The sequence below is a fragment of the Globicephala melas genome, chromosome X, assembly GCF_963455315.2.
Source record: "Globicephala melas chromosome X, mGloMel1.2, whole genome shotgun sequence".
NCBI classification, from domain to species: domain Eukaryota; kingdom Metazoa; phylum Chordata; class Mammalia; order Artiodactyla; family Delphinidae; genus Globicephala; species Globicephala melas.
The window spans coordinates 46,674,284-46,690,837 of record NC_083335.1 but is presented as its reverse complement, the minus strand read 5'-3'; the positions used below and the strand labels follow the sequence as shown (position 1 = coordinate 46,690,837).

The 16,554-nt window shown below is 35.8% G+C and overlaps 1 protein-coding gene across 1 annotated transcript in view; it reads left to right on the top strand.

Moving 5' to 3' along the window:
• Positions 1-16,554, top strand: part of DIAPH2 (diaphanous related formin 2) — an 887,427-nt gene that overhangs the window by 187,947 nt on the left and 682,926 nt on the right. Inside the window, exon 6 of the mRNA XM_060292429.1 lies at positions 16,201-16,340. Coding sequence (XP_060148412.1) covers positions 16,201-16,340 — 140 coding nt within the window. The remainder of the gene's footprint in view (positions 1-16,200; positions 16,341-16,554) is intronic.

The following is a 16,554-nucleotide window of genomic DNA, read 5'->3' as shown; positions in this document are numbered from 1 at the left end:
TCGTTGCTGTGTGCAGGCTTTCTGTAGTTGTGGAGAGCAGGGGCTACTCTTTGTTGCGGTGCATGGGCTTCTCAGTTCAGTGACTTCTCTTGTTGCAGAGTGTGGGCTTCAGTAGTTGCGGGGCATGGGCTCAGTAGTTGTGCACGTGGGCTCTAGGGTGTGTGGTCTTCAGTAGTTGTGGCACACGGGCTCAGTAGTTGTGGCTTGTGGGCTCTAGAGCACGGGCTCAGTAGTTGTGGCACACGGGCTTAGTTGCTCCGCGGCATGTGGGATCTTCCCGGACCAGGGATCGAACTCGTGTCCCCTGCATTGGCAGGTGGATTCTTGACCACAGCGCCACCAGGGAAGTCCCTGGATAGATTTTAAGTATGGAGTAGACCACATGTTTATTGTGTTTGATACGAAAAAGAAACATGTCAGACTGATTGCTAATTATACAGATTGACTAATTTTGAATATCATTAAATATTTTAATTAGCTTTCTCTAAGAAATCATTTATTGGTGGTTTAGCTTCTCATTGTTAATGTCTCTAAGAGTGTCTAGATCAGATAAGGCTGTTGTTTTACAAGAAAGAAGTTTAGTGTTTGGGGATCAACATTCTACTTATTAAAATATCACCCGTTTATTTCAGTCAATGATAAAAATTAAAATTTATTGTGTGTTTAACTGAGTAATTATTTGGTATCATTATGAAGTATTTTCTTCCATACTCCATAAATTATGTGTTTCACAACAAAAGGAATAACAATAAGGCCACAGAATTTAAATAAGTGTTTCGGGTTTCCTTGTGTACTTGACATTTCTAATAGTACATGTGCTGAAAGAATGATTTAAGTATTCATTTTGTGATGGTTTTAGATTCTGTAATTTGGGGGTGAAATGCTTAATCTGGTATTTAATATATAGAAGCTTCAATAAGTAAACAATAAATGTTTTCTCATAGAAAACCTTACACTTAAAACATTTTAGCTAATTATACTTAAATAAACTTAGTCAAATTCTTTTGAGACAAATGGTATGTATAATCTGAAGAACGATGATGCTTTTACATTGTACCTCTTAATCCCCTTCACCTATTTTGCCCATCTCCTACCCACCCCCACATGACAACCACCACTTTGCTTTTTGTATCCATGAGTCTATTTCTATTTTGTTTTGTATGTTTGTTTGTTTTGTTTTTTAGATTCCACATACAAGTGAAATCATACAGTATTTTTCTTTCTCTGTCTGACTTGTTTCACTTAGCATAATATCCTGTAGGACCAACCATTTTGTGGCAGTGGCAAGAGTTCATTCTTTTTATAACTGAGTAATATTACATTTATACTAGTAATCCATCTATTCAGATTTTCTCTTTCTTCATGACTGAGTCTGGGAAGGTTGTGTGTTTCTAGGAATTTATCCATTTATTTTGTTTAATTTGTTGGCATATAATTGTTCATAGTAATCTTACGATCCTTTGCATTTTTGTGGTGTTACTTGTACCTTCTCTTTCATTTCTGATTTTATTTGGGCCCCCTCTTTTTTTTTTGATGAGTCTGACTAAAGGTGTATCAGTTTTGTTTATATTTTCAGAGAACCAGCTCTTTGTTTTATTGATCTATTTAAAATTTCAGTTTCTATTTTATTTATTTCCTCTTTGATCTTTAGTATTTCCTTCCTTCTACCAACTTTGGGTTTATTTTCTTCTTATTTTTCTAGCTCCTTTAAATGTAAAGTTAGATTTGTTTGTTTGTTTCTTGGGATAGGCCTGTATTTCTATGAGTTTTACTCTTAGAACTGCTTTTCCTGTGTCCCAAAGATTTTGGAATGTTCTGTTTGCATTTTTATTTGTTTCAAGTTATTTTTTGCTTTCTTCTCTGATTTCTTCGTTGACCCATTGGTTGTTTAATAGCACGTTGTTTAGTCTCCACGCATTTGTTTTTTTTCCAGTTTTTTTGCTTGCGATTGATTTCTAATTTTATACACTTGTGGTCGCAAAAGATGCTTGATATGATTTCAGTCTTCTTAAATTTATTGAGACTTGTTTTGTTACCTTACATATGATCTAAACTGGAGAATGTTCCATGTGCACTTGAAAACAATGTGTATTCTGCTGTTTTTAGATGCAGTGTTCTGTATATATATTAAGTTCATCTTGTCTAAAGTGTTGTTTAAGGCTAATGCTTCCTTACTGATTTTCTATCTGGATGATCTATCTATTGATATAAGGAGGGTAGGGGTATTAAAGTCCTGCACTCTTATTGTATTGTCTCTTTCTTCCCTTACCTCTGTTAATATTTGCTTTGTATATTTAGGTGCTTCTTTGTCTGGTGCATAAATGTTATAAATGTTATATCTTCTTGTTGGATTGACTCTTTTATTATTATGTAATGCCTTCTTTGACTTTTGTTACAGTCTTTGTTTTAAACTCTATTTTATCTGATACAAGTATTGCTACCAAAGCTATCTTTTTATTTCCATTTGCATTGTATATCTTTTTCCATCCCCTCATTTTCAGTCTGTGAGTTTCTTTAGGTTTGATGTGAGTCTCTTGTAGGCAGCATATAGAAAGGTCTTTTTTAAAAAAATCTATTCAGTTATACTATGTCTTTTGATTAGAGCATTTATTCCATTTAGAGTAATTATTGATAGCTATATAATTATTGTAATTTTGTTAGTTGTTTTTTGGCAATTTTTGTAGTTCTCTCTTTTTTCTTCTCTCTCTCTTCCCTTGTGGTTTGATTGTTATGTTTAGATTCGTTTCCCATTTTCTTTTTTGTATTTATTATAATTTTTGTGTGTGTGGTTACTGTGAGGTTCACATATGACATCCTAAGTGTATAACATAGTCTTTTAAGTTAATAGTAACTTAATTTGGAACACATTCCAAAACTTTATATTTTTACCCCCCTCATATTTTATGTTTTTACTGACACAGTTTACATCTTTTTATTTCATACATCCCTTAACTAATTACTGGTTTTTCAAATAGTTTTACTTCTTTTGTCTTTTACCTTTCATACTTGCTTTATAAGTGATTGCTCCACTACCCTTATTATTTATTCATGTTTTCCAGTGAGACTTTTACCTATTTATGTTTTCTTATTATTAATTAGTTCCTTTCCTTTTTAGCTTACCAAAGTCCCTTTAACATTTCTTGTAAGGCTGGTTTAGTGGTGATGAATTCCTTTTGCTTTTGCTTATCTGGAAACCTCTTAACTTCTCCTTCAATTGTGAATGAATACCTTGTTGTGTAGAGAATTTCTTGGTTGGCGGTTTTTTTCTTTCAGCATTATTAATATATCTTGCCACTCCCTTTTGGCCTGTAAGTTTCTGCAAAAAATCTGCTGATAGCATTATGGAGTTTCTTTTGTATGTAATAAATTGCTTTTCTCTTTCTCCTTTTAAGATTCTCTCTTTATCCTTTACTTTTACCACATTAATTATAATGCATCTCAGTGTATTTTCTCTTTGCATTCATATTATTTGGAATTCTCTGGGCTTCCTGGACCTGGATATCTGTTTCCTTCCACAGATTCAGGAAGTTTTCAGCCATTATTTCCTCAAATAATTTTTCTGGCCCCTTGTTTCTTCTCCTTCTGGGACCTCTGTAATATGAATGTTATTCCACTTGATGTTAGAATATGTTCTGAGTATTACTTTTGGCCCCTGAAAAAGGTCTTAATTATAAACTATGTATCCTGCAATGGGAAATGACAATATATGAATTTATCTCATGATACTACTGTTCTGTATAGGTTTTTATCTTACAGACCTTGAGTTGATAATATTAATATACTTTATACTATATTTTTCATGAAATTAAAATCAATTTTCAGTGCAAATTGCATATAAAATTATTTGAAACATTGTTATAATTAATATATTTATTTTAAAGTACCTTTTATATTTTGGGGAAATTAATTACTTACCTCTAATAACTTCCCTTTACAAGGTGTTTTTCTTATATAATAGGAGAGAAGCCATCTAAAGGTTTAGCAATATATTCAGCTTTGTATAACCCACCGAATACATCATTCTTAGAAAAAATAGGTAGATCAACTTCTGTCAGGCACTTGTTTTTTGTTTCCTTTTTCTACTGGAATTCATGGGACTTATGATGAGAAATTGGCTTTTTGATTTCTTATGCTTTTAAACTTATAGGAGCCTCTCAAAAGCACACTGTGAACCTTTGTAGATATAATTCCAAATTTGTTAATCTATAACATTGCTTTTTTAAAAAAAATATCTTTATTGGAGTATAATTGCTTTACAATGTTGTGTTAGTTTCTGCTGTAAAACACAGTGAATGTATATATATATAACATATATATATATATGTTATACATATATCCCCATATCCCCTCCCGCTTGAGCCTCCCTCCCACCCTCCTTATCCCACCCCTCTAAGTCATCACAAAGCATGGAGCTGATCTCCCTGTGCTATGCAGGAGCTTCCCACTAGCCATCCATTTTACATTTGGTAGTGTATATATGTCAGTGCTACCCTCTCATTTCTTCCCAGCTTCCCCTTCCCCGCCGTGTCCTCAAGTCCATTCTCTACGTCTGCCTCTTTATTCCTGCCCTGCCACTTGGTTCATCAGTACCATTTTTTTAGATTCCATTTATATAGCATTGCTTTTTCAGAAAACTGTAGTGAACAATAACACACTCACTTGATTAAAGTAGCCAAAGAAACCTGACTACATTAGGGTTTATAAATCATGGTCGATAACAGTAATGGCATTACTGTTTTCATGACAATAATATTGTCCTTCCTATTTGAAGATCATACCACTGATAGTAATCGTTATTTTGTGCACACTGTAGTTAAAAAGACCTGTGTACAATCAATAGTTTTTCCAAGTGTCTGCAGCAAGACACCTTTAGAGCCTAGAACTGTGAAGCCTTTCCTCAATTTATAAATAAATCTGTATTTACATTAAAGAATGACAGGTCATACACAGACCAAGTCAATTTAAAATCAGAAGTGGTATCTCCACTGCAAACTTAAAATATTCTTTTTAGAATATTGCATGTTTGGTGTTTTTTTTTTTTTTTTGACTCAGGAATTGCAGTCTTGGGCACTTATCCAAGAGACTTGAAGACATACAAAAACTGAACATGAATATTGATAACAACTTTGTTCATAATAACTAAAAAAATAGAAACAACTGTCATTCAATGGATAAATGGTTAAACAAACAGTGGTACGTCGATGCCACAGAATACTACTCAGCAATAAAAAGGAAAGAGTCATCGATTTGACAACTGGGATGAATCTCCAAGGAACTATGCTGAGTGAAAAAGCCAATCCCCACTTGGTCATGGTGTATAGTCCTTATTAAATATGCTGTTGAATTCAGTTTGCTACTATTTTGTTGAGAGTTTTTATATCTATATTTATATACTGGTCTATAGTTTTCTTTCCTGTGATGTCTTTGTCATCAAGGTAATACTGGCTCTGTTGAATGAGTGAGGAAGTGTTCCCTCCTCTTCTGTTTCTTGGAAGAGTTTGAGAAGAATTGGTATTAATTCTTCCTTAGAGTTTCATAGAATTCACTATTTTTTTTTTGTGGTATGTGGGCCTCTCACTATTGTGGCCTCTCCCGTTGTGGAGCACAGGCTCCGGACGCGCAGGCTCAGTGGCCATGGCTCACGGGCCTAGCCGCTCCACGGCATGTGGGATCTTCCCAGACTGGGGCATGAACTTGTGTCCCCTGCATCGGCAGGCGGACTCTCAATCACTGTGCCACCAGGGAAGCCCAGAATTCACTATTGAAATCATCTTGTTCGGGACTTTTCTTTATTGGGAACTTTTTAAAATTACTGATGTAATCTTTTTACTTATTGATGGTCTGCTGAGATTTTCTATTTCCTCTTAAGCCAGTTTTGGTAATTTGTATGTTTCTAGGAGTTTTCCATTTCATCTAGGTTATCCCATTTTTTGGCATGCAGTTATTCCCAGTATTCTCTTACAATGTTTTTTACTCATGTAAGGTCAGTCTTTATGTCCCCACTTCCATTTCTGATGTCAGTTGTTTAAGTCTTCTCTCTTTTTTTTTCTTAGTAATTCTAGCTAAACGTTTGTAAATTTTGATCTTTTCTAAGAACCAACTTTTAATTTCATTGATAATCTCTATGAAAATAATAGATAATTCTATTTTCCATTTTGCTTCTCTCCTTTCTAATCTTTATTACTTACTTTATTCTGCTTGCTGTAGGTTTAACTTTCTATATTTTTTTCTATTTCCTTAGTTGTAAACGTAGGTTGTTGATTTGAGATCTTTGTTCTTTTCCCTTCATGATACTAACAATTTTTTATTGACACTAGTATATTTTTTTGAATTTCATTTTATTTATTTTTTTGTACAGCAGGTTTTATTAGTTATCCATTCTATACATATTAGTGTGTATATGTCAATCCCAATCTCCCAATTCATCACAGCACCACCACCCTCCTCCACTGCTTTCGCTTCTTGGTGTCCATACGTCTGTTCTCTACATCTGTGTCTCAATTTCTGCCCTGAAAACTGGTTCATCTGTACCACTTTTCTAAGTTCCACATATAAGCGTTAATATACGATATTTGTTTTTCTCTTTCTGACTTAATTCACTCTGTATGACAGTCTCTAGATTCATCCGCATCTTTACAAATGACCCAATTTCGTTCCTTTTTATGGCTGAGTAATATTCCATTGTCTATATGTACCACATCTTGCTTATCCATTCGTCTGTTGATGGGCATTTAGGTTGCTTCCATGACCTAGTTATTGTAAATAGTGTTGCAGTGAACACTGGGATCCATGTGTCTTTTTGGATTATGGTTTTCTCTAGGTATATGCCCAGTAGTGGGATTGCTGGGTCATATGGTAATTCTATTTTTAGTTTTTTTTTTTTTTTTTTTTTTTTTTGCGGTATGTGGGTCTCTCATTGCTGTGGCCTCTCCCGTTGCGGAGCACAGGCTCTGGATGCACAGGCTCAGCGGCCATGGCTCATGGGCCCAGCTGCTCCGCGGCATGTGGGATCTTCCCCGAACAGGGCACGAACCCGTGTCCTCTGCATCGGCAGGTGGACTCTCAACCACTGTGCCACCAGGGAAGCCCTATTTTTAGATTTTTAAGGAAACTCCATACTGTTCTCCATAGTGGTTGTATCAATTTACATTCCCACCAACAATGTAAGAGGGTTCCCTTTTCTCCACACCCTCTCCAGCATTTGCTGTTTGCAGATTTTCTGATGATGCCCATTCTGACTGGTGTGAGGTAATACCTAATTGTAGTTTTGATTTGCATTTCTCTAATAATGAATGATGTTGAGCAGCTTTTCATGTGTTTCTTGACCATCTGTATGTCTTCTTTGGAGAAATGTCTGTTTAGGTCTCCTGCTCATTTTTGGATTGGGTTGTTTTCTTTTTTTTAACACTGAGCTTCATGAGCTGTTTATATATTTTGGAGATTAATCATTTGTCTGTTGATTCATTTCCCAATATCTTCTCCCATTCTGAGGGTTATCTGTTCGTCTTGTTTGTAGTATCCTTTGCTTTGCAAAAGCTTTAAGTTTCATTAGGTCCCATTTGTTTATTTTTGTTTTTATTTCCATTACTCTAGGAGGTGGATCAAAAAAGATCTTGCTGTGATTTACGTCAAAGTGTGTTCTTCCTATGTTTTTGTCTAAGAGTTTTATAGTGCCTGTTCTTACGTTTAGGTCTCGAATCCATTTGGAGTTTATTTTTGTGTATGGTGTTAGGAAGTGTTCTAATTTCATTCTTTTACATGTAGCTGTCCAGTTTTTCCAGCACCACTTATTGAAGAGACTGTCTTTTCTCCATTGAATATCTTTGCCTCCTTTGTCATAGATTAGTTGACCATAGGTGCGTGGGTTTTTCTCTGGGCTTTATATCCTGTTCCATTGATCTATATCTCTGTTTCTGTGCCAGTACCATATTGTTTTGATTGCTGTAGCTTTGTACTATAGTCTGAAGTCAGGGAGACTGATTCCTCATGCTCCATTTTTTTCCCACAAGACTGCTTTGGCTATGTGGGGTCTTTTGTGTCTACATTCAAATTTTAAGATTTCTTCTTCTAATTCTGTAAAAAATGCCATTGGTAATTTGATAGGGATTGCATTGAATCTGTATATTGCTTTTTGTAGTATAGTGATTTTCACAATATTGTTTCTTCCAATCCAAGAACATGGTATATCTCTCCATCTGTTTGTATCATCTTTAATTTCTTTCATCAGTGTCTTATAGCTTTCTGCATACAGGTCTTTTGTCTCCCTAGGTAGGCTTATTCCTAGGTATTTTATTCTTTTTGTTGCAATGGTAAATGGTAAATTTGGTAAAATTTGGTAAAATTTGGTAAAATTTGGTAAAATGGTAAATGGTAAAATCAAGTGTTTTGGTAAATTTGGTAAAATTTGGTAAAATGGTAATGGTAAAATTAAGTGTTTTCTTAATTTCTCTTTCAGATTTTTCATCATTAGTGTATAGGAATGCAAGAGATTTCTGTGCATTAATTTTGTATCCCACAACTTTACCAAATTCATTGATTAGCTCTAGTAGTTTTCTGGTGGCATCTTTAGGATTCTCTATGTATAGTATCATGTCTTCTGCAAACAGTGACAGTTTTAGTTCTTCTTTTCCAATTTGTATTCCTTTTATTTCTTTTTCTTCTCTGATTGCTGTAGTTAGGACTTCCAAAACTATGTTGAATAATAGTGGTGAGAGTTAGCATCCTTGTCTTGTTCCAGATCTAGAGGAAATACTTTCAGTTTTTCACCATTGAGAATGATGTTTGCTGTGGGTTTGTCATATATGGCCTTTATTATTTTGAGGTAGGTTCCCTCTATGCCCACTTTCTGGAGAGTTTTTATCATAAATGGGTGTTGAATTTTGTCAAAAGCTTTTTCTGCCTCTATTGAGATGATCATATGGTTTTTCTTCTTCAGTTTGTTAATATGGTGTATCACAGTGATTGATTTGCATATATTGCAGAATCCTTTCATCCCTGGGATAAACCCCACTTGATCATGGTGTATGATCCTTTTAATATGTTGTTGGATTCTCTTTGCTAGTATTTTGTTGAGGATTTTTGCATCTATATTCATCAGTGATATTGGCCTGTAATTTTATTTTTTTGTAGTATCTTTGTCTGGTTTTGGTATCAGGGTGATGGTGGCCTCATAGAATGAGTTTGGGAGTGTTCCTTCCTCTGCAATTTTTTGGAAGAGTTTGAGAAGGATTAGTGTTAGCTCTTCTCTAAATGTTTGGTAGCATTCACCTGTGAAGGCATCTGGTCCTGGACTTTTGTTTGTTGGAAGATTTTTAATTACAGTTTTAATTTCATTACTTGTGATGGGTTTGTTCATATTTTCTATTTCTTCCTGGTCCAGTCTTGGAAGGTTATACCTTTCTAAGAATTTGTCCATTTCTTCCAAGTTGTCCATTTTATTGGCATAGAGTTGCTTGTAATAGTCTCTTAGTATGCTTTGTATTTCTGCGGTGCCTGATGTAACTTCTCCTTTTTCATTTCGAATTCTGTTGATTTGAGTCCTCTCCCTTTTTTTTTTTTTTTTTGCAGTACATGGGCCTCTCACTGTTGTGGCCTCTCCCATTGTGGAGCATGGGCTCCGGACGCACAGGCTCAGTGGCCATGGCTCATGGGCCTAGCCTCTCCGCAGCATGTGGGATCTTCCCGGACTGGGGCATGAACCCGTGTCCCCTGCATCGGCAGGCGGACTCTCAACCACTGTGCCAGCAGGGAAGCCCTCTCCCTCTTTTTCTTGATGAGTCTGGCTAATGGTTTAGCAATTTTTTTTTTATCTTCTCAGAGAACCAGCTTTTAGTTTTATTGATCTTTGCTATTGTTTTCTTTGTTTCTATTTCATTTATTTCTGCTCTGATCTTTATGATTTCTTTCCTTCTACTAACTTTGGGTTTTTTTTTTTTCTTTCTCTAGTTACTTTAGTTGTAGTGTTAGATTGTTTATTTGAGATTTTTCTTGTTTCCTGAGGTAGGCTTGTATTGCTATAAACATCCCTCTTACAACTGCTTTTGCTGAGTCCCATAGGTTTTGGATCGTCGTGTTTTCATTGTCACTTGTTTCTAGGTATTTTTCAATTTCCTCTTTGATTTATTCAGTGATCTCTTGGTTATTTAGTAACATATTGTTTAGCCTCCATGTGTTCTGTTTTTGATGTTTTTTTCCCTGTAATTGATTTCTAATCTCATAGTGTTGTGGTCAGAAAAGATGCTTGATATGATTTCAATTATCTTAAATTTACAGAGGCTTGATTTGTGACCCAAGATGTGATCTATCTTGGAGAATGTTCCATGTGCACTTGTGAAGAAAGTGTAATCTGCTGTTTTTGGATGGAATGTCCTATAAATATCAATTAAATCTCTCTGGTCTATTGTGTCATTTATAGCTTGTGTTTCCTTATTCATTTCCTGTTTGGATGATCTGTCCATTGGTGTAAGAGAGGTGTTAAAGTCCCCCAGTATTGTTGTGTTACTGTCGTTTTCCTCTCTTATAGCTGTTAGCAGTTGCCTTATGTATAGAGGTGCTCCTATGTTGGGAGGATATGTATTTATTATTGTTATATCTTCTTCTTGGATTGATCCCTTGATTATTATGTAGTGTCCTTCCTTGTCTCTTGTAACATCCTTTAGTTTAAAGTCTATTTTATCTGATATAAGTATTGCTACTACAGCTTTCTTTTGATTTACATTTGCATGTAATATCTTTTTCCATCCACTCACTTTCAGTGTATATGTTGTTCCTAGGTCTGAAGTGGGTCTCTTGTAGACAGCATATATATGGGTCTTATTTTTGTATCCATTCAGCAAGCCTGTGTCTTTTGGTTGGAGCATTTAATCCATTCACTTTTAAGGTGATGATTGATATGCAAGTTTCTGTTACCATTTTCTTAATTGTTTTGGGTTTGGTTTTCTAGGTCCTTTTCTTCTTTTGTGTTTCCCACTTAGAGAAGTTCCTTTAGCATTTGTTGTAGAGCTGGTTCGGTGGTGCTGAATTCTCTTAGCTTTTTCTTGTCTGTAAAGCTTTTGATTTCTCCATCGAATCTGGATGAGATCCATGCCAGGTAGAGTAATCTTGGTTATAGGTTCTTCCCTTTCATCACTTTAAATATGTCATGCCACTCCCTTCTGGCTTGTAGAGTTTCTGCTGAGAAATCAGCTGTTAACATTATGGGAATTCCCTTGTATGTTATTTGTTGTTTTTCCCTTGCTGCTTTCAGTAATTTTTCTTTGTCTTTAATTTTTGCCAGTTTGATTACTATGTATCTTGGTGTGTTTCTCCTTGGGTTTATCCTGTGTGGGACTCTTTGCGCTTCCTGGACTCTGGTGGCTCTTTCCTTTCCTGTGGTAGGGAACTTTTTGACTATAATCTCTTCAAATATTTTCTCGGGTCGTTTCTCTCTCTCTCCTCCTTCTGGGACCTCTATAATGTGAATGTTATTATGTTTAATATTGTCCCAGAGGTCTCTTAGGCTGTCTTCATTTCTTTTCATTCCTTTTTCTTTATTCTGTTCCACAGCAGTGAGTTCCACCATTCTGTCTTCCAGGTCACTTCTCTGTTCTTCTGCCTCAGTTATTCTGCTATTGATTCCTTCTATTTTATTTTTCATTTCAGTTATTGTATTATTCATCTCTGTTTGTATGTTCCTTAATTCTTCTGGGTCTTTGTTAAACATTTCTTGCATCTTCTCTATCTTTGCCTCCAATCTTTTTCTGCCATCCTGGATCATCTTCACTATCATTCTGAATTCTTTTTCTGGAAGGTTGCCTATCTCCATTTCATCTAGTTGTTTTTCTGGGGTTTTATTTTGTTTCTTCATCTGGTACGTAGCCCTTTGCCATTTCATCTTATCTGTCTTTCTGTGAATGTGGTTTTTGTTCCACAGGCTGCACAATTGTAGTTTTTCTTGCTTCTGCTGTCTGCCCTCTGGTGGATGAGCCTGTCTAAGAGGCTGGAGCAAGTTTACTGTTGGGAGGGACTGGTGGAGGGTAGAGCTGGCTGTTGCTCTGGTGGGCAGAGCTCAGTAAAACTTTAATCCACTTCTCTGCTGATTCGTGGGGCTGGGTTCCCTCCCTATTGGTTGTTTGGCCTGAGGTCACCCAACACTGGAGCCTACCCAGGCTCTTTTTGTGGGGCTAATGGCGGACTCTGGGAGGCCTCACACCAAGGAGTACTTTCCAGAATTTCTGCTGCCAGTTTCCTTGTTCTCACGGTGAGCCACAGCCAACCCCTGTCTCTGCAGGAGACCCTCCAACACAAGCAGGTAAGTCTGGTTCTGTCTGCTATGGGGTCACTGCTCCTTCCTCTGGGTTCCGATGCGTACACTACTTTTTGTGTGCCCTCCAAGAGTGGAGTCTGTTTCCCCCAATCATGTTGAAGTCCTGCAATCAAATCCCGCTAGCCTTCAACCTCTGATTCTCTAGGAATTCCTCCTCCCATTGCCGGACCCCCAGGTTGGGAAGCCTGACATCGGCCTCAGAACCTTCACTCCAGTGGGTGGACTTCTGTGGTATAAGTGTTCTCCAGTTTGTGAGTCACCCACCAGTAGTTATGGGTTTTGATTTTATTGTGATTGCGCCCCTCCTACCATCTCATTTTGGCTTCTTTGTCTTTGGATGTGGGGTATCTTTTTTGGTGAGTTCCAGTGTCTTCCTGTCGATGATCGTTCAGCAGTTATTTGTGATTCTGTTGCTCTTTCAAGAGGGAGTGAGAGCAGTCTTTCTACTCCACCGTCTTGAACCAATCTCGAGCATGTTTGGTTTTGATACTAACATGTCATATCAGTGTAGGGTGGTTGTGATTATTAAACTGACCGAAGTTTCTTTTTGTTCTTTGTGTAGTGTTTTAGAATAGTACAAACACAGTCACACTGGCAAGTATCTCCATTCTAATGATTTTCAAATTAAGGAATCGTTTCAAATTATGAAAGCTCTTTGTTCACCTAGCTTTGCAATAGCATGATGTATGCTAATTGCTAACTTTGTCTGCATTTTTTTTAAAGATCAAATGGACACAGTGGTTATTTTCATTAATCTCATACAGAGCAGCAAATTAAAATTTCCATTATTATCCACCCATTATCTAGTTGTTTCCTTTGTTCAGTATCAGAACAGGATGTTAATGATAAGCCATTGTTGTATTACAGCCCTATTAAGTACAGTGAGAATTAGTTTAATCTATTGCACTCTTTTGTTTTTAGGTGATTTCTTTAATATTATGTTGCACCATATTGATTTTGCTGAAGATACTTTGACATTTTGTAATAGAGATTTCAGAATTAAATACTTGTTGCTTTAATTTTTTACTCAGTATTGAGAAAAGGTGACATACAGTAAAAAAAAAAGAAGTAACCCAAGGACCAGAATGTTAGTGTTTTATTCTTGCAACCTCACTAATTACGTGAACTTGGGAAATCAACTTGATTCTCTATTTATGTAATGAGAACATTAGAACAGCTGGTCTTTTAGGGCCAGTCCAGCCTTTCCATGCTATCATGTTTTCATAATTTTCAAATATGAGGTTATGTTAAAACCCCAAAGTCCTCCTAAGCTTGATAAAAGGCATTTGTTCTCTAAAGTTATATATCTTCTGTCTTGCTCCATTACATTGTTGCTTCCATTCCTTATAACTGTAGAGTATCCTCAATTATGTAATTTAAACCAGTTTCTAAGGCTTGGATGAGGGGTGAGTCCCAAGGTGATAGGCTGGCCCAATTGTTCCATAAAGAATATCTCACGCACAACCATGTAGAAGAAAGGATCTAACATTTTCTGAGCATCTTACTCTGTCTATGAGACAACACATATGAAATGCCTGTTTTTGGCACTTGGTATGCATTGTTTTACTTAAGCCTCATAACAAATATGAAGGGTCAGTGTTTATTACCCCTGTGTCATGGATGAGCAAACAGGTTTATAGAAATCCGTTCAGTCAGCTGATCAAAGATTACCTAGAAGGTAGGTGAAGGGCCATGATTCATACCCAGTGGCAGTTTGAGCCATCCCCAGCATACCATATACTGTCTAAGTTTACCTGTTCTATACAAGAATATCTGAATATACTATAATGGAATGTCTCAGGACTGTAATATTCTGAAGTGAAACTAAACTGAATTTGGAAGCTTTGGCATGTTGAAGCTCATCAGTCATTCACCTCTTTGGTTATTCACCATTCATAGATCCATCATTCATTCAAGAAATATATACTGAGTACTTAACTGTGTGCCAGGCACTGTGTTAAGATCTGGAGATACAGTAGTGAACAAGATAGGCAAGTTTCCTGATTTGTGGAACCTATTTTTTAATGAGGAGGACACAGTAAACAAGTAACGTGGTAAACGTCATAAATTTATATAAGACTGTTGGGCTGAGACTTAAATGATGAGAACAAGCAATGGAGAGGTCAGAGGTAAGAGTCTTACAGGCAGAGAAAACAGCAAATACAAAGGTCATTCTACAGGAATAAGCCCTATATATAAGCCTCTAGGGGAGTCAGTATGGCCTTGTCATCCATTAATTAAGAAAATAAGTTTGAGGATCATATGAAAGTGAAAGTGACAGCAGATCTGCAAAATTTTATACTATAAATGTTTTTTATTCCTTGTGGATCTGTAGCCTTGAGATGGGTAAATAAGTTATAGAAATGTGGAAATGATTTCACGATGATGGTTTTACTTACTGTGCCATCTGTGTGGTGATTCATTCAGTAGACTTCCTGAACATCTACTGTATATCCTACTAAAGCAAGAAAAATCAAGTCTGTGGCCATTACACAATATATGGGAGCAAAAAGTATGAAATTGTATTCCTTATTCTGTAATTTTTATGGACAGATTCAATAACAGCACATTTTTGTGGAGGCTCACTAAACCCCATCACTGTGTTAGATACTTGGCATGGAGTTCTCAGTCTGGAAGAGAAAGAGACACACATAATGACCTCTGCCCCAATGTCTTAAGTGCTATAGTAGTGATAGTGTCACAGTTCCTGTACAGAAGACTTTATCAGACTTTAAACATTTACTGTTAAATGGAATTTTTAAAAATTCAGACATTAAGAATGATTGACAATTTCTATATCAGGAGGCATTCTCAATAAAAAGCCAAATAGTATGAAACCCTAGGGAATCCATTTCTCATTATTAACATATTGGTTTTTTTTTAAACTCTATGTCCTCTAATGATATAACTTCTATCAAATTGGAAAACAATTGCTTTCCTTCTTCTAACTTAGATACTTAGCAGAAACTGAGTGTAATTCATATGAATTTACAAAATTGGACTCAAGCTAGGGTTTTAATTCAGGCGGATACATTTGTAATACTGGAAAGGGGCAGTTATGATTATGTAGATCTGGAATGTGAAACTATGAGTTATTAGTACAATGAATGTGTTGATGATGTTTTCCTCCCAGCCTTTTCCCCAAACTACTTACATAGTTATGGCAAGGTGATGAAGCTAAGGAGCTGTGATGAGATAATGAGTTCTAGAAATAACCCCATGAATATTGGAAATTAAGCTAAAAACTAGTCGCTATCAGATAAATGCATTTAATGGCTTTTTAAGATTACTACGGCATGGGATTAACATAGTTAGGAAAGAATAGTTAGGAATTGGTGAATGCCTTACACTAATTTGTTAACTAACATACTAATTGGAGACTATATTGTTTTGCATTTTAATAAACATTTTCACTTGGTTTTCAGATAGGGTGATATTGTGACATATTTCAGTAGATTTGGGTTATGTATAATGTTTTGCATTAAATTTTGTTCACTGTAGAATAGAATATAAATAACTAGGAAAATTAATAAGATGACTTCTAAATGTTCATCCTGTGGGTTAAGGAGGACCAGCTAATGTTAATCCTAATGCCTGGATTGTAAATTTAAGCATCCCTGTCAGTGATACTTTATGCTACTGAAGTCCATATTCTCTTCAGGTTATGAGTACCAACAGTGTAATTTTCCTTTAAATGAGGCTGAGGAGAGTGTTGAGATATATACAGCATGATTTTACCACGTGAGTTTTATGACCAAAAGTTTTTAAGCGCCTGGCACTCTGTACACATTTTTATACGGTAAAATATTTGCATATTCTATGCATTACTGTATTTTAAAAGTTACAAAAAAAACCTGTTGTTTGTCTAAAATAATATCTTTTTTCTTTTTTAATAGGGAGGGTTGAAAAACAGCAAACATGAATGCACTCTGTCTTCACAAGAATATGTTCATGAATTACGATCTGGTATTTCAGATGAGAAACTTCTTAATTGCCTAGAATCTCTGAGGGTTTCTTTAACCAGCAATCCTGTCAGGTAGGTGCTTTTTTACTGTTTTGGTATGATTCGTACAATTTGTACTGTATATAATTGTTGGGAATATAATCACTTACGTCATTTTAACCTCACGTTTTCCTGACCAGAAGTCTGATGTTAGTTAATAAAACAATGTCTAATTATGAGTTTGTAAACATTTAAAAATATATAGCTAATCTGATCTCTAATAACAAGCAATTTTAAGAATACAAAT